General features: G+C 40.2%; 3 protein-coding genes across 5 annotated transcripts; 2 read left to right on the top strand and 1 right to left on the bottom strand.

Moving 5' to 3' along the window:
* Positions 1-5,620: 5,620 nt before the first annotated feature.
* On the top strand, positions 5,621-8,365 carry LOC311496224 (zona pellucida sperm-binding protein 4-like; the record flags this gene model as incomplete). Its single annotated transcript, XM_084555986.1, has 8 exons — positions 5,621-6,239; positions 6,402-6,586; positions 6,674-6,771; positions 6,856-7,016; positions 7,108-7,300; positions 7,732-7,870; positions 7,967-8,042; positions 8,127-8,365. The coding sequence occupies 8 exons, from the start codon at positions 5,621-5,623 to the stop codon at positions 8,216-8,218; spliced, it is 1,563 nt and encodes a 520-aa protein (XP_084412112.1). The 3' UTR covers positions 8,219-8,365.
* An 889-nt stretch (positions 8,366-9,254) lies between these two features.
* On the bottom strand, positions 9,255-12,934 carry tmem263 (transmembrane protein 263). Its single transcript, XM_084555489.1, has 3 exons — positions 12,557-12,934; positions 11,328-11,398; positions 9,255-10,715 (listed from the first exon to the last, which is right to left on the bottom strand). Exons 2-3 carry the CDS (start codon positions 11,392-11,394, stop codon positions 10,417-10,419), a joined length of 366 nt encoding a protein of 121 aa, XP_084411615.1. The 5' UTR covers positions 11,395-11,398; positions 12,557-12,934; the 3' UTR covers positions 9,255-10,416.
* Positions 12,935-13,129: 195 nt separating this feature from the next.
* Positions 13,130-23,335, top strand: LOC311495668 (NAD-dependent protein deacetylase sirtuin-3; the record flags this gene model as incomplete). Of its 3 annotated transcripts, XM_084555202.1 has the most annotated exons (9): positions 13,130-13,216; positions 15,712-15,789; positions 20,663-20,891; positions 21,526-21,735; positions 21,897-22,129; positions 22,365-22,465; positions 22,550-22,711; positions 22,804-23,016; positions 23,168-23,335. In XM_084555202.1, exons 3-9 carry the CDS (start codon positions 20,671-20,673, stop codon positions 23,333-23,335), a joined length of 1,308 nt encoding a protein of 435 aa, XP_084411328.1. In that variant the 5' UTR covers positions 13,130-13,216; positions 15,712-15,789; positions 20,663-20,670. The 3 variants fall into 3 exon arrangements, with proteins under 3 accessions (XP_084411328.1, XP_084411327.1, XP_084411326.1); XM_084555201.1 differs by lacking the exon at positions 13,130-13,216 and having other exon boundaries at positions 15,104-15,789; XM_084555200.1 differs by lacking the exons at positions 13,130-13,216; positions 15,712-15,789 and adding an exon at positions 16,327-16,660.
* Between the last annotated feature and the right edge of the window lie 2,071 nt (positions 23,336-25,406).

A 25,406-nucleotide genomic window follows, 5' to 3' on the forward strand; every position in this document is an offset into this window, starting at 1 on the left:
TCCTGACTCTCGGCCGCTGTTGGACAACAACAACCCACAATCCTCACAGCATCCCCCAGTGGAATATACTGACGAACGGGTAATACTTCTTTACACCATCTTGTTTGTGTTTAATTATTCTCAGATTTTATGGATTTGTCTGCTGACACAGACAGTGTAATTCATTTGATATGAAAGACTAAAAAAATGAAATGTATGCCAATTTTCTCTCCATCCAGATGTCCATACAGGGATGATCGTTACTTGTCTGCACTGGTTCCTGTCACTGGTGTCGACCTCCCAGGTCGCTACAGACGTTTCCTTTTCAAAATGTTTACCTTTGTGGATCCTGCTTCATTGGAGCCCCTGAGGGAATATGTAATATATACACACATATACAGTATATTAATTGATATTACATTGCTGCATCACATATTGTCGTATTTATAACACTGTTTTCTTTCCCCAGGTGTACATTCACTGTAGTACAGCTGTGTGTGCTGGCGGTAACTGTGAACCATCATGCTACAGGAATAGTAAGAGATGAATTTATATTATACACTTAAAGTGTAAAATTCTGAAGCGACATGTTCATAAATCTGTCTGTCTGACTGCAGAGAGAGATCTCGATGCCGTGGTCCAGAGAAAGGAAGAACCGAAGGTTGTGGTTTCTTTTGGACCAGTGATCATGGCCGCCCCTGAGGAGCAACAGGCTGAAGAATAGGGCTGAGAACATTTTGAAAAAATATTCGGAACATAGTACAGTTCTTAGTTGTATGAAATTAAACTGTCAATGTACGTATTTGTACATTTTGCAAATAGGCCCAGGATAACAAGAAAAATGTGTGTGTTGTAAAAACCCAACTCGCAAAACGCTCATATTATAAAATTTAAATGAATAAATACATTGAAAGCTTACAAGGATCTGTTTCATGATATTATTCATAAGTCAGCAAGCTGCCATTTTAACTAGTAATGTTGGCTAGTGATATTTGAGTGCATTGCTTTGTAATAGAAGTGTTTCTGTTGTCAGTATTTGTTTACTCAAACAAGGCAAACAACATTACACACACATTTTTCAGTATCACTAAATTTAGCACAATACCACAACTAGCTACAGCACTGTATATGCACCATGGATTTACATCAGCTCTTGCAACAAAACATGCCTTAAAATGTTCATGCTTCTCAAATAAAGTATGTACGTGTGCATTTGTCTGCACTGAAGTACCTAATTATAGCAAAATCAATGTTATTCCAGGCGGCACGGTGGTGGGGTGGTTAGCACTGATGCCTCACAGCAAGAAGGTTCTGGGTAGCCCTGCTTTTATACGGGCGACCTGTCCAGGGTGTACCCCACCTCTCACCCAATGACAGCTGGGATAGGCTCCAGTCTAGGAGCATAGCCTGGAAAGGGATGACAGTCAGTTCTTTAAACCCGCATGAAACACAACACACTGATTGCAACTACTAAAATTACTTCTGTGGAATTTGTAAAATAACCTGCTGCTGGTATCAATACGGTGGAGGAATTATTAAACTACTGTGACGTGATATAATGGACACATATGGACACTAAAATGAAATGTTTTCCACCTGAGTGTATATTCGTCAGCCAACACACAGTGAAATAATAATTAAAACAAGGACAACAGAAAATTGGCATCAAAGTGCTGTTGAAAGGGCCAAATAAATAAAAGGGGTCACAATGACGCCTTTGTGGATACAATTATTTACATAAAAGTGGCAATTTCAAAGATTTTAACTTCAATAAATGTCTGTTAAATCACAGACACTCATGAGGAAATTGCATGAAAGTCTGTGCAAAGTTGGTGTCTGTGGAGACAGTCCCATGCAAAACCAGAGAAGGTAAACAGAGCTGACAGTGCACTGACTGACAATGTCATACAGGCAACTTATAACAATACGTACTGTGTGTAAAGTTGCCTTCAAACGGGGTTGTGTTTGAAAAGTCCATATGAAGGTTGCCCTCCTGTGATACACAAACCCTAGTTGTAAGGGTACACGTTGTTTGGTGAAGTTTTGAGAAACTAGAGCGGTGGAAGATAATAATAAGTTATATTGTGATTTAGTCGTATGGAGTTTTCTTTGTAATTTTATAATATGTTGGAAGGAAATGCTGACACTCCCATAGCCTCATTCGTTCATTATGCCTTTGCATTCCCTGCATTAAATCACAAAGTTGCTTGCTTGCTAAACTGTTTTAGACACAACCTGGGATTTCATGTCTGCTACCTTGTGAACTCCCAGCTTTTTGTGTACTTGAGCTCCCGTGACATCCGATGCCTTAAAATGGTTCAATTCAGTTCAGTTTTATTAATATAACATCAGTAACAATACAAATTGTCTCAAGACGCTTTAGGAAACCCGGCCAAGCCTGAACGTGATGGTGTCAAGGAAAAACTTTTTCATTCATTTTCGTTTTAACTGGAAGAAACCTTGAACAGAAACACACTCATATGGAGGGACCCATCTGCTTAAGGACTGCCGGGTAGAGACAGGAAAAGAGAGAGAAGATTGTAGCATGCGTATAAGAGGCTTCATAGGCAGGTTGAAGAATGATGCATTCAGGTAGGAGTAGATAACACCAGGATCACAAATAAGTAGTATGGAGCTCCTCAGGTCAGAAACACACAACTCCAGACGTAAACGCCGTATAAAAGGCCAGATCTGTATTTTCTCATTGTAAGTGGAAATCTTCTTTAGGTCAGAGTTCACAAACTCCACTACAAGTGTCATTGCCGTAAGGCTGCAATGAATTGCTGACATAAACACATAGATTTGCATAGAATACATTGACGTTTTGCAATGTTGGCTAAAAAAGCCCTAACCCAAGCGTCAAAAGGGAGAAAATTCATCAAACAAAGTCCCTGACGCTTGGGAGACACAATACTTTTATCATGCAGAGGGCTGTAATAGCACAAGTAACTCAAAGGAGTCGTCGTTGTATCCTCATCAGTTCTTTTTGAGAAATGAACTCAACAGAGACTTAAGAGTGGATGCTAATCGCTAGAATGACAGCGCTGCTTTTCAGTGCATGGTAAACAGATTGTTTCTGCACATATAGACCTTTAAAACTAAATGGCCTACACCAGTCAGCCACAACATTAAAATCACTAAAGTAAATAACACTGACTATCGTGTGACAACACAATGTTCTGTTGGGAAACGTTTGGATCTTTAATTTGTGTGGATGTTATTTAGAAATGCACCACCCACGTAGGCTAGATCCGACCAGACCAGACTCCCCCACCCCTTAACAATGACACTCCTTGGTGGCAGCAGCCATCCCCAGCAGGATGCAGCCTGACACAGGCAAACACACAAAAACATCCCACAGATACTTGATCAGTTTGGGATCTACTGAACTTGGAGGCCAGGTCAACACATTATGCTGTTTTTCACAATGTGTTGACCTGGCCTCCAAATTCACTCGATCCCAAACTGATCAAGTATCTGTGGGATGTACTGGAACAAGCCTGATCCACAGAGCCCCCTCCCCTCAACCCATAGGACCCAAAGGCCCGCACTAACAACATACTGTTGTCAGACACCACAGGACACCCTCAGAAGGTCCATGTCCATTCTCTGATGAGTCACAACTGTTTTGGAGGCACAAGGGAGACCTACACAATATTAGGAAGGTGGTCATAATGTTATGTTTGATGGGTGTAAATGTCTGTTAGAGTTACGCTTTAAGTGGATGATCAGTCGATTGAAAAATTAATCATTTGTTGCGCCCCCAGATTGCTGACGTTTAAAACCCCTAGCAGTTTAGTTTAGCGGACGCAACCTCCTCCACCACCAAAGGCTCCTCAGTACCTTCCCCCCACTGTGGAATAACTTAAAAGATTATATCTTATCTTAGTTTACATATAACAGTGTGCTTTTCACTGACAAAAGGTGGTATTGCCTGATGCACTGGATATTATCAGAGCTCAGGCTTATTTTGTTAACACGGTCCCATTCTGCTCATGAAAAATGATCTCAGTGAAACTCAAAAACGATCCTGTTTCGCCTGAAAGACGTCATGCTGAAGTTAAACCTTAGTCACCCAGTGCTGCTACAAAGTTAGCTTGTGCAAGCAGCAAGCAGTTTTTATCCCGTGTGACTATGTGTCATTATTGCAATATTATGTATATGTTTTGCGCACAGTATGTGTAAAGCACATGTGACTGATTTAATAGCTGATGATGACAAATGCAGAAAAGATCATTTTTTTCTCCTTTCAGAAACTAATATACAGTCTTGGTGTTATATTCTGGTTATGGACTTTTGTTTTACTCCTCCTCCTTGTTATTGTGCACTTGTTTTCACCTGTGTCTCCTTATCCTAGCCTTGTAGGTTCCTATTAGACCCTTAATCCTCTTTTTGTTGAAGCTTGTTATTTGTTATTAGAAACTTGCCACCCCTGTCCTACATTGGGGTCATTTCTAAGTTGAAACTGACAAGGTGGTTGTTATTTTTTCACTCATATCAAACCTGAGTAACAAATTGATTTTTCTCTGCACACATTACTTTATAATAAGCATGATCATTTTGTTACTAAATTAAATTTATATTGCACCTGAAAATATATATATATTGGACTCTCAGGGCTGACACAAATTCAGAGACTCCAGATTATTTTACCAACAAGTAATCAGCATCAATCCATGAATCAGTACCACAAAGCGTTCGGATTTTGAACAATAAAAACCAGTAGAATTGGCTTATTATCACCTAATTAGCACAGGATAACTGTAAAGTTAGTCTTCCAGATTAATCCACTGAATGAATTGCAAGTATTTCTAGACAGATATCTATCTATCTATCTATCTATCTATCTATCTATCTATCTATCTATCTATCTATCTATTATTAATCCCAAACTGGGAAATTTCACTGTTGCAGCAGCAATGTACAGGCATTCGGCATACATAAAATATAACAAAAAGCTAAAATAACATCACATTTTATTATCAGTATGAAAGACTTTTACCTTGTTCCTCCATAGCTGAGGTAGTTGTATAAAGCTGTATGTACGATTACAAAAGTCCTACTAGACTTACAGATGTATTTTCACTGCATAACCTTTGTAGCATGTTTGTCTTGTACTTAATTTGAACCAGTCTGTTGAAGAAACTCCTGCATGATTGTGTTTAAATGACAGTAGTATGAATAGGATCATGGTGTGTTGGAAGGCTGCATAAAAACATGGACAGACATTAGTTTGGGCTGAAGTGCATATTATGGAAAACCTATTTGCAATTTCAGATAAAAGATCAATGTGTTTGTCATTGTGTGCTAGCAAAATAAACATTTGGTGATAGATAAATCTTGAGGCTACAGAGACCTTTACAAAAGGTTTCTATGACCCAGTGTTGGATTTGTCAATAAATAATGTCAAAGTGTCGTCAAACACACTGACCTGATCTGATAAGACATATGATTCTACCCATATAGTTGAACCTGGATGATGTAAAAAAAAAAAAACAATTAAATAACACACCCTGAAGCAAGCTTTCACGTGGATAGTGGGGTGGGGTTTTTAAAACATCACGTGTAGGAACATATAAATGTGACAAGAGGCAGAAGTTGTGCACTTGGGGACAGTCCAGGTCAGACCAGCTGTGAAACCATGGCAAAGTGCTGGAGTGCCACCTCTTTGGTGGCAGTCGCTCTGCTAGGATGCTTAGTTTGGACAGAGGTAGAGGCTCAGGATTCACCTTGGCAGAAGCCTTCTAATCAATATCCACAGGTCCACCTACCTCCACCTCCTCCTCCACCACCACCAAAGGCTCCTCAGTACCCTAAGACACCACAGTACAGGCCCCGACCACCTCCTCTTCCACCACCAAAGGCTCCTCAGTACCCTAAGACGCCACAGTACAAGCCTCCTCCACCTCCTCCTCCACCACCAAAGGCTCCTCAGTACCCTGAGACGCCACAGTACAAGCCTCCTCCACCTCCTCTTCCACCACCAAAGGCTCCTCAGTACCCTGAGACGCCACAGTACAAGCCTCCTCCACCTCCTCTTCCACCACCAAAGGCTCCTCAGTACCCTGAGACGCCACAATACCAGCCTCCTCCACCTCAATACCCTTGGACGCCAAGTGTACCAAAGCAGCCTCCTGTTCAGAAATGTGAGGTGGCAAGACATGCAAGAGTACCATGTGGTGCCCCAGATATCTCTGCAGCTGGATGTGAGGCCATAGACTGTTGCTTTGACGGCCAACAGTGCCACTTTGGAAGAGCAGGTGGGTTTTTGAAACAGCTGCCCGTCTCCTTATTCACACAAAAAATGAACTTTTCACAGGCAGCTTTAGATTATTTGATTAAAATGTACCTTTCAAACTGTATGTTCAGTTGGTCGACAATATGCAATCTTTTAACCCACTGCCTGTTTTTTCTCCCTACAGTGACAGTCCAGTGCACCAAGGATGCCCAGTTCATTGTTGTAGTAGCTAGAGATGTCACTCTACCCAACATTGACCTTGAGTCAATCACACTCTTGGGACAAGGTCAAGGCTGCACACATGTTGACTCCAATTCAGACTTTGCCATCTACCAGTTTCCTGTTACTTCCTGTGGTACTCTCATCACGGTAAGGCCTCGATTTCTTTTCAACGAATAAGGTCAATTTTTTTTTTAAATATTACTACTCCAGCTGCTAAATTCAGTCTTTTTGTAGGAGGAGCCTGGTGTTATAGTCTATGAGAACAGGATGACTTCCGCTTATGAAGTACTGTTTGGACCATTGGGAGAAATTACCAGAGACAGCCACTATGAGTAGCTGATCCTTTTTGATCATCAGTTTTATATTATCAGAATAAAGGTCTGAACAAGCACAGTAATACCATTTCTCTTTTTCAGTGTCCTCTTCCAGTGTAGGTACATCGGTACCACTGTTGAAGCTCTGGTTATAGAAGTAGCCCCATTAGATAATCCTCCTCTCCCAGTCGCTGCTCCGGGACCTATTGCAGTACGAATGAGGTTGGCCAATGGGGAATGCAATACAAAGGGTTGCAATGAAGGTAAGCACAGGTCGACTTGGCCAAGGTGCTCTGTTTGTAGATCATTTCGTAATGTTGGCTGTCATAATAACTGGTGTCTCTGCTTTCACAGTGGAAGCAGCATTTACCTCCTACTATACGGAGGCAGACTACCCTGTGATCAAAGAACTGAGGGCTTCTGTGTATGTGGAGGTTGAGCTCCTTGAAATGACAGATCCAGCACTTGTCCTGACTCTCGGCCGCTGTTGGACAACAACAAACCCCTATCCTCACAGGTTTCCCCAGTGGGACATACTTACAGACGGGTAACTAAAATATCAGTCCACACTGTCCTGTTCATGATGACATGTTAGATTTTTGTGAAACTTTCACTGACATTACACAACGACAATTTGACGACGATTTGTAGTTAGATTGATTATACATTTTGAAGACAATCTTAGTATAGATATTCCAGAAATTAAAAAATACCTTCTTTTGAGATGACTTTATGTCTTGAGACCAAGATACTTTACATTGTTCTGTCACTTCTTTGTACTATGCAGATATCACACTGCTTCTAATTAAGTTATTATCTATTTAATACATTTTGATTATGTTATTTGTCAAAACATTTGCTGATACAATAATGCCGATAAGCTGATATTGGATGGTGCTTTGTGCCATGTTCGTGTATAATTAGGTTCCCTTTGACATTCAAGTGCCATTGCCTAAACTTAATTTTCTCTCCGTCCAGATGTCCATACAGGGATGATCGTTACTTGTCTGCACTGGTTCCAGTCACTGGTGTCAACCTCCCCGGTCGCTACAGACGTTTCCTTTTCAAAATGTTCACCTTCGTGGATCCCAGTTCATTTGAGCCCCTGAGAGAACACGTAATATATACACACACATATAGTAAATTAATTGATATTACACTGCTGCATCACATATTGTCGTATTTCTCTACCAACACTGTTTTCTTTGCACAGGTGTACGTTCACTGTAGTACAGCTGTGTGCGCTAGTGCGCCTGGCCGCAGCTGTGAACCATCATGCTACAGGAAAAGTAGGAGATGAATTTGTATTCTGCATCTACACAATTCAGAAACAACATTCTTAAATCTGACTGTGTTTTTCTGTGTGTCCGCAGAGAGACATGTCGATTTTGCAGAACAGGGAGAGGATAAGACAAAGACTGTGGTTTCTTCTGGACCAGTGGTCATGGTTGCCCCTGAGCAGTAAACACAGTCAAGCTCAAGAACAAGGCTGAGAACATCATTCAGTAGTATGAAACGGAAATGTCACATAATATGTTATAATGTACAAAAGAACATAAAGTGTGCTGCAGTAAGAAGGAAATGCATCTGAACTGAGTATTGTACACAAGATTTATATTAAAAGTATGTAAGTATATAAAAGTATTGTCTAAAGTATTATCTCTGGTGTGCTGTAACTACTTAATTTTTGTGTACAGTATATTTTTATTAATTGAAAATGACATGCCAAACCACAGGATGCATTGGCAGCAATATTTAGTTATAGGCTTTAGAATGATTCATCTAAAACAAATCAATATACAGTAAACATGTCAATAAATATTCACTGTAAATAAGTACGTGTTGTAATCTTAGATCAAGTGTTTATAAATTATACACATATTGTATCTCTCAGCAAACATATCTGTAAATGAAGCCTTCACTACTAAAGTGAAATTTTGTTTACTTCTGATTATCTTAAAGTTAATTTGCTAAAGTTTTATTTTATGTGAACTTGGTATTGTTATATTTAGTATTTTAAACATGTAGAATTTTACTTCACTAATTCAAATAAATTCACTATGCAAAATAAAAAAAAAACTCAAATATCATTCATTTTAATGTCAATTGTTAAATCATTACTTAAGTGAATATTTTTGAGGTATACAAGTATCTTCCAATAAATATTTATCGTTTTTTTGGAAACATATTCTTATAAACTAGAAGTCTGACATCTACAGCTACATTAAGGTAATACAGTTAATACACTAAAATCAAGGTTGTTTTTTTTTGTTGAAGACTCTTAAATTACAATAAAAGCCTGACCAACCTACTTGAGTGTTAAGCCACTTAAAACAATAAAATCTATTCTACAAAATTACAAACAAAGATATCGAACAGGTCCTGGAATCAAACATCTGCAGAAATTTCTAGACAAATAAACTGATTAATTCGAGCGTGAGTTCCTCACAGCAGTTTTAGATTAGGACTCATTTTGTAACAGACAAAGCATAAAACTTGAACAAGTTCAGTTGTTTTATTTAAACAGATTTTGAATATAACGTTGACATTTTTCAATAGTTTCAAACGTCCTGCAACACTGGTATAACAAAAGCTCTGAAACCTTAGTCCTGTACGATACAAGGCTGAGTTGACTGGTACTTAACAGTTAAAGGCAGAGTAAAACAAAACAAAACAAACAAAAACATTGCAAAATAAAACATGCACCTTTACAGGTTTTCAACTTAAACATGGCCCTGACAATTGAAATTCAGAATAATGTCAAGAAATCCAAACATCAGATATCTACTACACAACAGTAAACACAAAGAAAAGGAGATTTTGGAAACATTAAAGTTGCGAACTTGGTTTTGTGCAGTACAGCAGAAATGTACGCCATAATGAAGCTTCTGTGTGGGAGGACATCTGACAGAACTTTGTCAAAGGAGTGTTAAATATAAACATGGGAAAAAGGTTTATTGCCATCAATACCTGACACAATGATTGTTGTGGAACAAAAGCAGGGCTCAACTTCCACAGATCGGAGAACGTAACCACCAGACAGTGATTTGAAACGGTCACAAAAATCCGCTGGTGAAATACAATGGCCAGCACATAGTTTAGATATTAAACCGGACTTTTAATATCACTTCTTTGATCAGGATGTATCAAACAAATATGATTAACTGAAGAGGAATGAATGGAAATCATACTGTGGACACATCCAGATCCATACAAGTGTTTGTCCGATGACATTGAAATACTTCCACTCCCCAAGACGCACCTCGTTGTCAGTTTTAGATCACCACTGATCACTGATTGTCTTGCAAGTGAAATTTAACTTCTGTGCTGTTTTTCTTTAATACTAAAGTTAACTCATGTGACAAATACAAGGGTTTACAGGTGAAACGGTGTCGCGCCGTATTACCAAAACTCTTGAATATGTGAAGAACTTTCAGGCACAAGTGACTGTGCAATCCTTATGTTGTTGCTTTATACATTTTTGCTATGTAAGAATGTCGATTTACAGTCACATAAAAAGCAGAAACTAAAGAAAAAAAGCACAGAACCAACACCAAAATGTGAATTTCGAGTCCTTAGTTGCTCTTTTCCCGCTCATGAATGTTAAAACAGCCAACTACATTGCAATCCATACACTTCAGTTGTGTTTGTCCGCTGTGCTCCTCAGTCAGACTTGTCCTTCTTTTTGCCTCCCCCTATGGGGACTTTGCTGACGACTGCAGAGCCAACGGCCGTCACTCCTCCAGCTACAGCGCACACTCCCCCTTTCACAAGCCCCACTCCCATCGCAGGCACAGCGGCTACGGAGCTAACAGCCGTCTTGGTGAGGTCCAGACTCTTTCCTCCTATCCAGGTCACACCACCCACCGTCGCTCCTAAGGCCCCCTTGGTGGCACCGTACAAACCCCCCGCCAACCTGCCGAACATGCCTGGTTGTGTCTGTGGGTGGTCCTTGTTATTGTCTGATTTAAAACAACAAATAAAACATTTAAACATTTGATATGTAGATGCCAAAGACAATTAAATGAAGGCTAGTTATATTATGAGTTAATCTTCCAGTTGACCCTTTGTTGGCCTTCTGATTGGCTGGCTGAAAACCAACCAGAGGGTTCCTACCCTTTGTCCTAACTTCTTATGCGAGTACCAAGTACCAGTATGTTTCTGCTCGAGGTCAGTAACAAGCTGGAAGTCAATCTGACTTTCTACATATTGTGTTTTGCTAGCAGAAGGAAACTCTGTGCTCCAGGAGCAAGCATTGTCTTCAAAACACTGTCCATATCACCCTCTGACCTGTGAGTGTAAAGGTCTTAATTGTATTTACACAAAGGATGCAAAGGGAAAAAAGCCTGTCTCTTATATTGACTCTGTGTCAGGAGGTCTATAAAGTGTAAAACTGTCTTTGGTAAAGACCAAGTCTGAACCAACCCAACCCATCAAATGTGCACATTTGAACAAAACTGCAGTACTGCATGGACGGCTAATCACTGAGTAAAAACCACAACTAGCTAAGCACCGCACTCCATTGTGATCACAGAAACGTGTCACTGTTGACGGACATTTGCAACAACACTTACCTGTAGCTACTGGCTCATCTGTGAGGTATGCAGGCATGTCCTCAGGCACCTGCTCCGCCTGACTCATGTCTCTGGAAACATAAATAACACAATTACCAAGAAGACACTCGTAACAGAAGTAAGTAATGACGAGTTGAGATTCTGTCTAATAGTATAACGCTGCTATCCCAAGTCGGTTTTCTTAAAGATGTATTGGATGACATTTTTTTTGAGTGTTTTTTCTTGTAGTAATCAAAGGGCAGCAAGTTTTAGTGATAACAACTTACAGGGGACATCCTACAGGGAAAGGTTTACCGGCGTAACAGTGTGCAAATAAAATAAAGGAGCTTGCTTTGGGTGTGCTGCTCAAACTAAAACAAGGCAGACCTGTTCAAGTCTGCCAAACAGCTGGACGACATGTTAAAATACAAAAGGCAAGGAGAGCAAACTTGAGCAACTTATGCTGAAAGTATAGCATAGAATTAATAATAGATATGTTTTAGGAGACTAAACAAATTAACTCCACACTGAAGCTTGACGTTTTAATTTGATGTGGAACCACTGTGTGATATTTAAAAAGTTACGGCCTCTTTGGTTAACTGTACATAACATAAAACAAGACAGTTATTCAGTCACAGTGTGTACTTATTTTTAGATTAAGATAAGGAACTGTTGCTCAGGAAGCTGCTGACTTATGAGTTAACAACATTACTCCTCCTGTTTAAAATACATCATAAAACTGGCTAACAAGTGTGTAGCATAGCGTAACATTATGCTAGGTAGCGTACCTGCAGTATTGTTAATTTTAGCCACGGTTAGCACACAAACCAGGCAGCTTTAGGTGCTTTGATATTAAAAGTTCTGAATTTTTTTTATAAATTCCTGCGTAATCCAACGAAAATGTGTGATTTTTAAACGCGCTCATGGTGGTGTTTGTGATGTTTCCGCCTGCCTGTGTGGTTATTTGAACGCCACACGAAGCTTATTTTGAATTTTGTAGCTCGTGCGTCTCGTCCCTAAACACCACTTTTAACGGTTTTTTAACGGCTAACTGTCGACTTGTGTCTGCGTTAGCTTCAAACTATCCATCCCGCTGAATCTAAAACTCGAATAAGTATGATTTGGAGCTGGCGTTTAGGGTAATTTTGCTATGTTTTTCCCCTGTAAGTGACGCTGAGGGTTCTGCAGAAGTTTCCATAACTGACAGTCGTTACATAAACGGAAGCCTAACTAGCTAATTTAGCACTTACCTTGCTTTAACGTTAGCTAGCAGACAGATCCAATGTGGTGTTGATTTAAAACTGAACTGAACACGTTTATTTTTAGCTTCAAAAGCCTGTGGCTATGTGGCTGCTGATGGTGAAGCTGACTCGCGTCTATATCTCTGACTGTTTTTTGGGAGGAGGACCTCAGTCTCCACCCATAAAAACACACACACACAGAGGTACATATTGTCCAGAGACGGGAGCTCCTGCTACAGCGTTTACAAAAACACACACAAATATGTGTGGGAGAATAAAAACTTTAATGTTTCAGTTCAGTTTATGAAATTAAATGATGACAACTGTGAAGCAAAGGCGCTTTAAACACCAAATACTGTTTTTTAACTACCAGGGTGGCTTACTAATATCAATAATACAGGTATTTTGTTTTTACATTTTATATATTTTTTTATTTTTGTGATGATCAGAAACACACATGTCGCTTCGTGTTTGTTTGTTTGTTTGTTTACCATGTTCAGAGCATCAAGATGTAACTTTTTGATTGGCGGGAGAGGACGCTGATCCAAAACTGTCCCAGACCGTCCCCTCTTCTCAAGGCGGAAGTTACGTACATGTCTGACTGACAGGCTCTGGTATCATAGATCGTCTCTTGTCAACAGAAGTCCTTCTCCCCTTCAAAGCAGGATGGTAATCCAGCCCACAGTTTTATGGCCAGTGTCAGTAGGTTTGATTGTTACAGTTTTTCTCAATTGCTAAAACACAGTTTCTGAAATCTTGCTCCATTTTCTCAAAACCTTAAACACAAAACCTCAGCTTCAAGCACGATTTACAAAACCTCTGACTCCTCTTGCAAAATGAAACTTTGGCCTCAAAACAGTTTTACGTGTGCCCAAAATGAAACTTTGGCCTCAAAACAGTTTTACCTGTGCTCAAAATCAAACACTGCTCTCAAATAATAAACAAATTGCTCAAAATGACATACACTATCAAGCAGTCAGTAAACAATACACCAAAAAATAGAAAACACATTGTTCAAAACATATAGTTCTCAGGGAGAAGTACATTTTTAATCTCAAAACAAATTTCATATGTTTCTGTCATTATACAAAAAGCTCAAAATTGATCAGAAATTACTGTTTTGCTCTTTGCATTTTTTTTTTTGTTCTTCCTCCTTCTTGTACCCTTATTTTTACAGTGCTGTACCCTGCATCTCAAAAACTTCATCTCTGTGATACTGTAATTCTTGTTCTTTGATGATATGAACCTGTAACCAGTCGAAATCTATTGAGCAGTCAGTACTGAAAACAAAAGGAAAGCACAATGTTCAGGGCCATACAATTTGTTTATTGTACAATATACAGCCAACAACATGGTCTATGATTGTTGCTTGAATTTCATTGGATATTTCCACTCTTTGTCTTCCTCTTCCTCTTCCTCTTCGTCCTCCTCTTTCTCTTTCTTGCCCTCCTCCTCTTTCTCCTCGTCCCCCACCTCGCATACGCACTCGTCCTCGTCCTCTCACATAAATTCTTCTGTCCATTCTCACACTTTCCCATTCCCACCTTCAACAACCTGTTTGCTCTCTGAACTGGCTTATATTGGTTGTCACATCATTTGAAAGAAGTGAAATCAATTTTGACTGATTGTGTTCAATCAATGACATTTCTGCTCTCTTTATATGTAATTGTTGCCACTTGTGTTTACTAGTATGGATGACATGCGCATTAGAGTGCAGAATGTGTTTTAAGAATGAGAATGTGTTTAGAGTTTTGCTAAACCATGTGAAATGGTTTAAGGTATTGACAACAGACTGAACAGTTAGCTTAATGAGTTCAAGCAACTGAGAACTTCCTTCAGCCAATGGATTTTAGTGTTTTAGCAACTGAGAAAAACTGTAATCAAGGAACTTACATACAGCCAGCCCTGCATTATTTCTTGCTGTTGCTTCCCTTTTCCAGATATTACACTGAAATACACATTGCCAGTCACTAGTGAAAACAAATGCATTCTAATATAACAGTCCTGCAATAAAACCCCCTTCAAGATGGTTGTAATGTTCAGTTTACGTTGAAACAGCTAAAAAAATATTGAACTGTATCATAATTTGTATGATAACCCCATATTACACCACTAACTTAACGCAGCCACTACTTATAAAATGTATGCACTGCTCTCTACCACCAACAGTGTACATATGTAATCTGCCTATATTCAAATGTTTCCATCCAACGTCAATAAACATATAACATATAATCTTTTTAGACATTACTCCCACTGTCAACCATTAACATGCACTTCACAGTCTGTAAATATCATGTAAACAACCTGTCAACTCTGCACATTCTGCACATAACACACAGTGTAAATACTTCTCCATCTGTGTAGATACTGCAGGACATAGCACCACTTAAACTCTATTAATGTCACCTCTGTACATATCTGCACTTACTATAAATAATATCTTCTTTGCACTTCTGGTTAGATGCTCACTCTATTGCATTGTCACTTGTACGTGTACTGTGCACAATAACAAAGTTTAATCTAAACTAGTTATGGAGGATATAGGTTGTGGTGCTTTTTAAACTGTATTAAATTGAACACTTTCTGTTCGGTACAACACAATCCAGTTGAATGGTATTACAAACTACAGCCTTCAAATCGTTATATAAAAATCTCTAACAGTTATTTTATATAAATGCTGAACACCATAATCATCATGAAGCTAAGATTCACTCCAGGACTGTTATATTAGAATGCATTAATTACCACTAGTGTACCTAATTAACTGGCTGGTGACTATAACATGCTTGTGTAATGAAAACATACTATAAAAAACATCTATATGTGTAATATAATTATTGTCTGCCTTACAATCATCGACTCAGTTATGATTAAATGTATACATTTATGAGTGTTATTGTTTTCATCGATGGAAAAAATCAGCCTTTGCTCGTCATCCCTGAGCTCATTACATTCCCTTTGCGGTGTATCAAACCTTTAGTCTGTAGACACACTGTTGTTCATCCCCAGCACCCAGACACTGATGACATTTCTAAGAGGACACTCGCTGTATCTTGCCTCTTCTCTAGAAATAACTGCAGTGATCTGGCTGCTATCTTAATGAGACGGCTGCTAAGAGGCCTCTGGTATGTTGAAATACTGACCCACATTTTGGTTCACAGGACATTTTGACTGCAGTGTGTCCCAGAAAAGTGATGTTTCTCTGAAGTCACCAAAGTCTGGACTAACATATCTTAAAGGTGAGTAGACTATTAACACGGTTACTTATTTACTGTAGTAGTTTAATGTGCAAATAACACATGAACTGTTTCCCCATAGATTTGATTTAAAGGCTCGTAATACATCGCTGCTCAGCAAAGGTCTTTCATTTCTATAACAACATTGTTCTCATCAGGTGAATCACTGGAAAGTATTCAGAAAGAAAAAAAAGTAATTTAGTTATAGATCTCTGGTTAATCTGATATTTGAACAACTGAAAAAAAGAAGCAAAGACTTGAACAGAGCCTTTAATTTAATTTGGCCCAGTGGATAGGTGGATAAAGTTTGCTTGAAAGTCAGCAGCTTTTGGCTAATAAGTTTATAGCGCCACCATCTGGGAAAAGTAGTGTAATTTCAGTTGGCAGCAGCAAAAAAAATATGTATATTATGTCTAATAAATTTTCCTAAATTAATATAATTTTCCACATTTGAATTATTGACATGATGCATCCTAATATATATAATAAATAAAATGTTTCTATTATTTTGTCCTCTAGTCCACCGCTGCTCGAAACCGGAAACAAACAGCGTCACGTGACTCCGGGTCTGTTTCCCGCCTGTATTCGTAATAACTTATTTAGTAGCCGGAAACAGCAGCAGAGTGACAGCTCCCGCTTGTAGTAAGGCACAGTCTGCGTCCAGATTTATTTGGCTGCATTTTTAGAAAGAACCAGACGCCTCATATCATATTAAATCAGACTTGACTGCAGCAGCCGGTGGATTTTAAACTAAGATTTTATCGTGGAAGAAGCTCAGCTGGTTTCCTTTCTGATGTAACATCCCCGAGTGGCCCGGCAAAGTCTGAAGTCTGTCGTCGCCGTGTGTTCATCATCCAGAGGCGGAAAGAAACAGGTAGATAAACGACAGTGCAGTAAAAAAAATAACCTCATTAATGGCATTATTGCTAATTATCAGTGGGCTTCCCTCTTTAAAAGTCTACCCTGCAGCAGGGAGCTAATTCAGCTCAAACGCTTTTTAAACAAAGCTGCCATGATGCTAATATTTCGTTATTTCACATTAAATTGGATATAACGAGTCCATGTGCCTTTCCAGGTAATTTGCCATCTGGCGTGTGCTTCATGCTACAGTAGTCAATGAAGAAACCAGACTGTTTCTCCTTTAACATTGAAAAGCTGCTGTGTATGAGCTCCTGCACGTTTGACAGTTTGACACTAGAGGGCTGTTTTCAAAGTGACACTGTTCAGTTTATGTTGAAACGCCACCAGAAAGATCCTTAATTAAACCATGTGATCATTGTGGAGGATGTAGTTCGTGTGTGTTTACACAGTGTTGAATTAAACGGTATTAAATGGTACAACACAGTGCAATTCAATAGTAGCACAAACCACAGCCTTCAAAATGAAAACACCTGAATTATTTTAGACAAATGCTGAATACCATAACCTTCATGATGAAGTGAAGGACTTATATTAGAATTAGTTAGTGCACCTAATGAACTTGCAAGTGAGCATATATAATCATTAATCTGGATTGTAGTAGTTATAAACTTTAGATGAAATGGTGTACCCTTTATTTATCAAAAAAATCAGTGTCACAGTGCTGCCATAAAAATGCCAAATGTTATATATATTAAGGTATTTAGTCTATTTAGTAGGCTACTTTATTTTACATCTACAGTATTGTCAAGAGTGATAAAAAACAAAAAAAAACAAACGTGTGGAACAAGTAAAGTCCCAGGTGCACATGGTCTTCTACACACACACTGACTGTGTGGTCTTTTTGAATTACTTTCTCTAATTAAAATGTATGAACTGCTTTAAAATAACACTCTGCTGCTCAGTTTGCTGCCATATACAACAGAAAAAAGCATTTATAGTCGGTGCACACAGGAAGGGAAAGATGCTTACATTGTGTAATTGAAAGTATTCCTTCTTGTGCCATATGTGTCCTTATGTCCTAGCCCTACTGATGCTAAAACCAATGGCAAAATATTGATTATGTTGACAGTAACCTATGTGACCTACGAGACATTGAACGTTTTCTAAAATGGACTGATGGCTTCCTTGTGTAATAAGCAACAGGTTCCAGCAGGTAGCAGTGTAACCTCACTGAGAACTGATGCAGGGAACAGTTTACATATTAATCAATTAATTCAATTAGTTACTTAATTTTAGTCGTTCGTAAAGACATCGCTTCTCAAATGTGAGGAGTTATCACTAGCTCTGATTTGTTTTATTTATTGGTAAATGGCTTTTAAGTTTGGAGCAATCAGTCAGAATTCATTCTTGTTTTGTAATTTCCTTCATTTTATTGCATTTTAATAGACTAAATAAATAGATATTATGTTAATTGAAATAGTGATCTTATTAATTGGATAGCTTTTATCATTTCCTTCCAAGTTGCTTGCTTTGAATGTCCAATATATAAGTAATGGCGTTTCATTTCATTTCAAAGAGCGGTGCATAGTGGACATACCGTTTCAAATGGGATGTCTTGAAACTGTTTTCACGTCCTGAACGTTTACAGAAGTTTTGTTGACGGCTGATTGGTTCTTAATTTAGGTCCAGTTCGTCTTCGGAGACGAACCGGGCAAGAGTCATTACTTACCCATGGACCCACTGTGCAAATTTAGCTCTCCACCACCCACCTTCCTTTCTGTGTGAGCAAACAATACATTAACACAAATTAGGACTTGCTGCTTTGTGTCAATTGAGAGTCCAACAAAGATGCTACACAGAGTGATATGTCATTAGTGAGCAGGTGGGGAGGGAGAACACTGAGCCGCTGCCTCTCCAACTAAGTAATGAAGAGGTTTCCATGGTGACTAGGCTGCCATTGCCGTCCCTGTGTCGGCGAGGGGGGGGGAGCAGAGAGATCAAAGTCGGCCATCCTCAACTTGCCTGTAAGTGGAGGGTTAAATGGTGGGGTTGCAGGGAAAAAGCCCCTCATTAAACTTAACCAAATCTCATTTAAGACGCAGACGACACGTTACTCGGGGGCACCGCGTTGAGGTTGTAACCACTCATCTTGTCGGATGAAACGTTAAGAACATATTGGTTGGTTGATTTGGAGTCTAAAGAGCTGCACGCATCTGTATCTGTGTATCGATAGCTGCTCACAAAGTAGAAATGATCGTACTATCGCTTTGGCTTGTCTGCGTTTTCTTTTGTTTTCTTTTCGACAACTTGGCGGTAATTGTTCAGCTGCGGGTGCTGTCTCTCTTTGCTTCTCTGGGCTGGTGTTTGTGGCCTTTGGTGTCATCCCGTGATGTTTTAAAAAGGATTATCAATCAGCTTGACTTTTTTTTTTTGTGATCACTGATGTGTTGGCGGTGTTGTTGTGGGACGTCCCTAATTAGATAAACTGTAACCCTCATGTGAGCAGCTACTCTCCTGGTGGTCCGGTACTGGGACACACTGGGCTCAGATTTTCGACTAGGGAGAGCAAGTATTGTGAAAGGCAGAGCAAGGGAGGGGCTCTCAAATCCTTTTAAAGCCTTTTGTCATTTATACAGGGATTTATTTGTCATCAAAGAAGAATAATGGCACCTGTGCCCCATTTAGGCCATTATCGGATGGAGAAGTGAATATTTAAAACGCTGAAAGGCGGTGTGATCTCATAAAAATAACCAATTAGTTTCAGACTGTTGTTGAAGTGTCCGAATTGTTCATTTCACTCTGTCGTCAAGTGCAACTTTTCCAGACGAGACTGCGCCGTGAGAGGTTGTGATCATGTTGACGTGTCATGTGCTGCTACGCTTCACCAACCTAATAACTCGGGCGCTGATTTATTGCCTGTACTCAAGCAGTGGGTTTCTGAGGGGGGGGGGTCCAGACAAAAGCAGGGACCCTCGGCCTCCTGCTGTTTTTAATAGTTCTTTAGGATGTGCAGAGGGGGAAACAAACTATATAGTAATGTGAGGGCTCCAGCCTCTAAGGAAGAAAAGTAACTGGAGATTGTGTGACTAAAACGAAAAGCACTGAGAGGATGTGAGATTCCAAAAGTTTCAGCTTGTGTTAGCAACGCCATGTTGCCGCTCTGCAAACCTCCAGAGCCACCTCTCCTCCTCTCCATCCCCTCCGGAGGGCGATAAGGTGCTTCTGGAGAAAAAGTGTGTCTTATCTTCCTGCTGCCCCCTGAAACAGTCATGTTTTATGGGTTGTAGCTCCTTTGTTTTCCTGTTCGCCCCATCTCCCTGATCACTCACACTCATCCCTCATGGTAGTTGTTTGAAGGCCTAGAATAGCTTTAGAGGAGAAGCGCCCCCCCTCCTCTTATACTCCTCTGCTCCTGCTTTATTGAATCCCGCCTCCGTATCATTTATCTCTTCACACACACCCCCCCCTCCTCCCCGTTTTCTCTCAGTCCGCAGGGGCCGTTAGGGGGCATCCTCTTTTCTCTCCCAGCTGGGTTTGTTGACACACAGTCAATCTACGCTTCTCTTTCACCTCTGCCACCCCTCTTTTTAACTCTCATCCCCCACTTCTCAGCTCTACCCTCCGCTTAGCCTGAACAGTAAAGCTGCCACAGCTGTGGACTGTATTAGCATAGCTGCTGAGGAGCAGAGTGTGTGTGTGGGGGGGGTGGGGGGCACTAAATATATTGCGGCCATTACCTTTTGTTCAACAGTTGACGGGTTTTAAAACATTTCAGCTTCTCTCTGTGCAAAGGCACTAAAGAGAATAGGATGGGACAATGATTTCAGTGTAACAGCTTTTTAAATATGGGACACTGAACATTTAGAATCAAGACATGCACTGTTAAGAAAATAAAATGTTTTTTTTTTTTTCTGCGATTCAGCAAATCTCGCTTTGAGCTGGTGACACGGAGGAAAATAAACTTTAAATACAGTGACTGATGTCTCGTCTTGTTCTCTTTTCCTGCTGTTAACAGGTGTTGGAATGAACAAGTCCAGGTCCAGCTGGAATAAAAAAGCCCCCCAGCCTCCAGTCACCAGATTAACCCGCAGCTCCAGCTCCCAGGCCAGACACCCCAACCCCACAGAGCCCCAGGACTCTGTCCCGGGCCCGTATGGAAAACAGCGAAGGAAGCAGGCAGACTCGGCTCTGGCCCAGGACCTCAGCCAGATGAGTGTGAGCGGGCAGGACATTTTATCTGCAAGGTGAGGACAGGGTTTATACTACTATATTATAAATGTAAGGAAAAGGCCGGAGCAATATATTAAAATAAAAACATTTACATTTGTATACAGACGGTATATATATTTTTTAGATATGTTGGTGCAGGTTTTAATCACTAAAATGAAAATGACTGGTTTCATTTATCACTACACTGGACAGAAACTGCATTAAAGATAAAACCCTCCCCCCTTTCCTTTTAAAACAGCACTAGTGGAGTTTATACTTCTGTGGGACAAAGACACCGTAACCTGCGCTTGTCAGTCTGGCTCGCTCTGTAAAAACGCCACCCAGCATTTTACATTTCTGGGGAGGTGCACATCAGTTACAGAGCTAGGGTCTGCGTTGTCGCCGTAGCCTCTGCGTCAACTTAACGCAGAAGGCTAAACCGCCTATTAGTCTCTGACTGACAGATGTTGAGATCAGAGTTCTGTAGAAGTCCGACCGTCTGCTCTGCTGCAAGACTCTCTGCTCCTCTAGTGCTGGAAAATAGTTCTTTATGACTCAGGCTGTACTTCTTGAAAGATAAAAATCACATAAACTATGTAATATGAAAAAATGTTGGTGATATGTCTGTATAAAGAGTTTTTTTCTTTTTGTTTTGTCTTGTTTCTACAGTAAAGTAGAAGTTGGCAGTGATCCTGTGCAGTCAGGTCAGTCCTCCGAGTCCAGATCTGATCAGGGTAGTCCGTCTACATTTGCTGCCAAGTCATCGCCCCGCAGCGGCCTAGCCTCCGTAGTTCGACTGGTGAAGCTCGGCCGCTGCAAGAACGTGGTGGTGGTGGCTGGAGCAGGAATCAGCACAGCAAGTGGTATCCCAGACTTCAGGTTTGTACTCTCTGCAATGCCACCTTTCTCTCTCTACTGGTGTATGAATCAGCATGTTTACTTTGTTTATAACCCAAGGGTAAAGCTGTGAAGTGGTTGTAGAAACTACGTACATAATAGTTCTGGCCTCCTGCCCAAATGTGCACCTTCACTTTCTTCAGGACTCCAGGAACGGGTCTTTACGCCAACGTGGAGAAATACAACATCCCTTACCCGGAAGCCATTTTCAACATTGACTACTTCTCCAACGACCCGCAGCCTTTCTTCTCCTTGGCCAAGGCTCTGTATCCCGGCAGCCACCGCCCCAACTACATACACTACTTCATCCGCATGCTTCATCACAAAGGCCTGCTGCTCCGACTGTACACCCAGAACATAGATGGACTGGAGAAATGTGAGAACTTAAAGGAATGCATTGAATACATTTACTTTTTGTCTTTAAAAAGAAACAAGATACAGTAGCAAAGCTGACATAGGAGGATGCAACGTGTGTTGTTTCAGAGCGTACCAGTGGTATACCAAGACTCTTTAGTGTTAGATTTCCATTAATGTTGCTAATGTTTTGTTTCCCTGAATGTATATCCTTTGCTCTTGATGTCCATCATAATATTCAACAACCTTCTTCACAGTGTGTGGCATCCCAGATGACAAACTTGTGGAGGCTCACGGTAGTTTTGCTACAGCGTCCTGTCACCTGTGCTACACTCCGTATCCCGCTGAGGAGGCTAAGGTACGATGTCCGAAGCTAGTCAGACATCCTAATTCGCTGTATTTGATGGCACACTAATGTTTTCTGCATTTATTTATTTTACAGTTTGCCATAATGAATGGCAACGTCCCCATATGCACTTTCTGCTCTGCAACAGTCAAACCCGATGTTGTGTTTTTTGGAGAAGACCTCCCTCAGAAATATTTCCTCCACACTAAAGACTTCCCAAAAGCTGACCTGCTGATCATTATGGGCACGTCTTTGCAGGTAAACGCCAACATTTAAAGACTGAATGAATAAATAAAATAAAAATAATTTCTGTAGCCTGCCATGTTGAGCTCTCAAGTTTATGGTTTCAGATTGAGCCATTCGCCAGCCTGGTGAATACAGTGCGCTCCACCGTGCCTCGTCTGCTCCTGAACCGACACGCCGTGGGTCCCTTCGAGAAGGTCCCGCTGCGGAGAGGAGACCACATGGAGCTGGGTGATATGGAGGACACAGTCCGGAGGTTTGCTGAAATGCTCGGCTGGAGCCATGAGATCGAAGAGCTGATGAGGAGTCAGGAAACACTGGTAGGCTCCGAGTCAAGTCAAAAGACCATTTAAAAGCTCTTGGTAGGGCATTCATTAGATGTGAAATTAGTATTGAAAATAGCATAGTAGCTCTGGTGATAAACAACCTCTGGGCTCTATTTTAAAACATGCAAAAACGTCCTGTCTGCAGAGCGTCCCTGCAATGGTGAGCGCCCCTCCGTCACAGAGCAGAGAGACATCAGAGCCTCGAGGCAGGACGGAGACATCCAGGTCCAAACCAGGAGCCAGCAGTGGCAGCGATGAGACCGACTCAGAGACAGACAGCAAAAGCTCTGCATCGTCCAGCCCGAGCAACTGATGCTGCACATTTTAAAAAAACGTGGAAACACTGGAAAAGTTAGAGATGGTTTTCTCTCTCCACACCAAGACCGTTCTGTAAATTGTGCACACGTATAATCTCTTATCATGTTTTTGTTTCGAGTCTCACCTCTTCCTCTGAGAGTTAGCAGGTGGGATGTTTATGCTGTGTTCATATGTACAAATTAAAAAGTCAATCAAGTGCACAAAACATAGTCCAAACACTAGAAAATGCTCTGTAAATGTTTCCTCGCATGTTTTATATTTGAGGCTAATCAATAAACTTGTTTTATATGAGTACAAAACTGTATTATACACATATTTAATAAAAGTATTACATAATTTGCAACGCTCCTGTATTTTATGATTACGTACAAGGGGTCCAAAGAAGACAATCATTCTTATTAACTTTTCAGTGGAAACCTCACTATTTATTTTAAACAAGTATGGTGCCATTTACAGTATGAGGAGGAAAAAAAAGAACAAAATTATTTAATGTATGTGATTGTATCTCAGTATGATTGTGAAGGAACAGCACAGAAGACATGTATGTGAACTGACTGACGACAAAACATAAAGGTGAGGCGAAGATTTTGTGCACCAGACTTGTTTATCTGACAAAAAGCGATGAATCTGGTGCTTTTTCTTTGTATATCTGAGCTTTTTATATCTCTAAAACAAAAAAAACAACATCTTTGTGACATGATATTCAGGTAAGCAATTCAAAATGTTCACTCAGCTCGTATAAAGCACGTTATTGTACTTGTTATTTCATGTGAGCAGGAAGTAGTAGTGAAAAGTGTGCTCTTAATTTTTAAGTATTAAACAAGTGATCTTTCACCAGTTCTTGTAAGAATGACACGTTTTCTGGTTACAGCATTTAAATGATGACTTTACATCCAGAGCAGGATTTCAGCTGGAGCCAGATGTGTTAAGAAGTCTCTGAACTGGCGGCTCTTACATTAAATTAAACTGCACCAACACAAAGAGAGGTTATATATACACACCACACAAGTGTGGATTTATATAAAATCAGCAACATTTTCAATCTAGAAAAAGAAAAATCACATTTCTTGATTCAACATCATGCAGATTTGGCAAAAGTAAAGTTGATTACAAAACAATCATTGGAGGCTTTACACATTTTAAGAGTCCACAACAGGCGGAAGCAATCAGTTCACTATCATCCACCACAGGAAAACGCTGCATCTCTCCATTTAGAGTCTTACTTTTTAATGAAAAACACCATAAAGTGAGTAAGCCAACATGCCCTGAATTCAGAAAATTTCCTTGGCGACTAACTGGTGTGCAGGGTTCATGATAAATTACACAACCAAACCTAAACAGTGCTCAGGCACAGTCTGACTGTCTAATTAAACATCACTCCTGTGTTCTAGTCTGGACAGGCCCCATGATTTTTTTTTTTTTAACCAAGGAGAAGCTTTGCTATTTACTATGATTTTCATGTTTAAACTTGTGCGTATAATGTGCACTTGATCTAGCGATACAGAGAAGAAACCGTGAGCAATATGAATGAAAAAAACCACAGGTGAAGGAATGATTATTCAGACTCAGATATACTTTAAACAAACCAGGACAACAGTGTTTCCGGTGAGGAACACGTGATCCAGCAAAACATTATATTATCCTATCATCTCAGCTTAACCAATGGTAAAATAAAGGGTGCAAACAGCAACCATGAAGGCCTTTCAGTGCATTGCAATGCCTCTGTAGAGTCTTCCTGCTACGCATCAGTCCGCATCCGCTCTGGAGAATGGCTTACAGCCGCGACCAGGCCTCTATAGTCTCCTGTGAAATGTTCAGCTGTGTCCCACTTCAGGACTGGATCATCAGAGCTTTAATTTTTTTGACTGTAAATAGTCCAACAATTTCAAAGAACGGCCTGAATGAGGCTAAGAAAGTAAGACTTCTTTTCTTAAACCATTGTAAATTCTTAGCAGCCCTCCATATCCCACAATCCACTGCACACCGGTTGAATTTTTAATGGCACTTTTAAGTCCTTGTCGACTCACGTGGCAGGTTATAAATTTATCATGTCGTATTTGTCAGAT

This window comes from Chelon labrosus (genome assembly GCF_963514085.1).
Source record: "Chelon labrosus genome assembly, chromosome: 11".
NCBI lineage: Eukaryota > Metazoa > Chordata > Actinopteri > Mugiliformes > Mugilidae > Chelon > Chelon labrosus.

Bases quoted from the DNA above. Each gene is read 5' to 3' on its own strand.
- tmem263 (XM_084555489.1), bottom strand. From the start codon at position 11,394: ATGAGTCAGGCGGAGCAGGTGCCTGAGGACATGCCTGCATACCTCACA. The intron at 10,716-11,327 runs GTAAGTGTTGTT...GTTTTAAATCAG, and splicing joins AGATGAGCCAGTAGCTACAG to ACAATAACAAGGACCACCCA.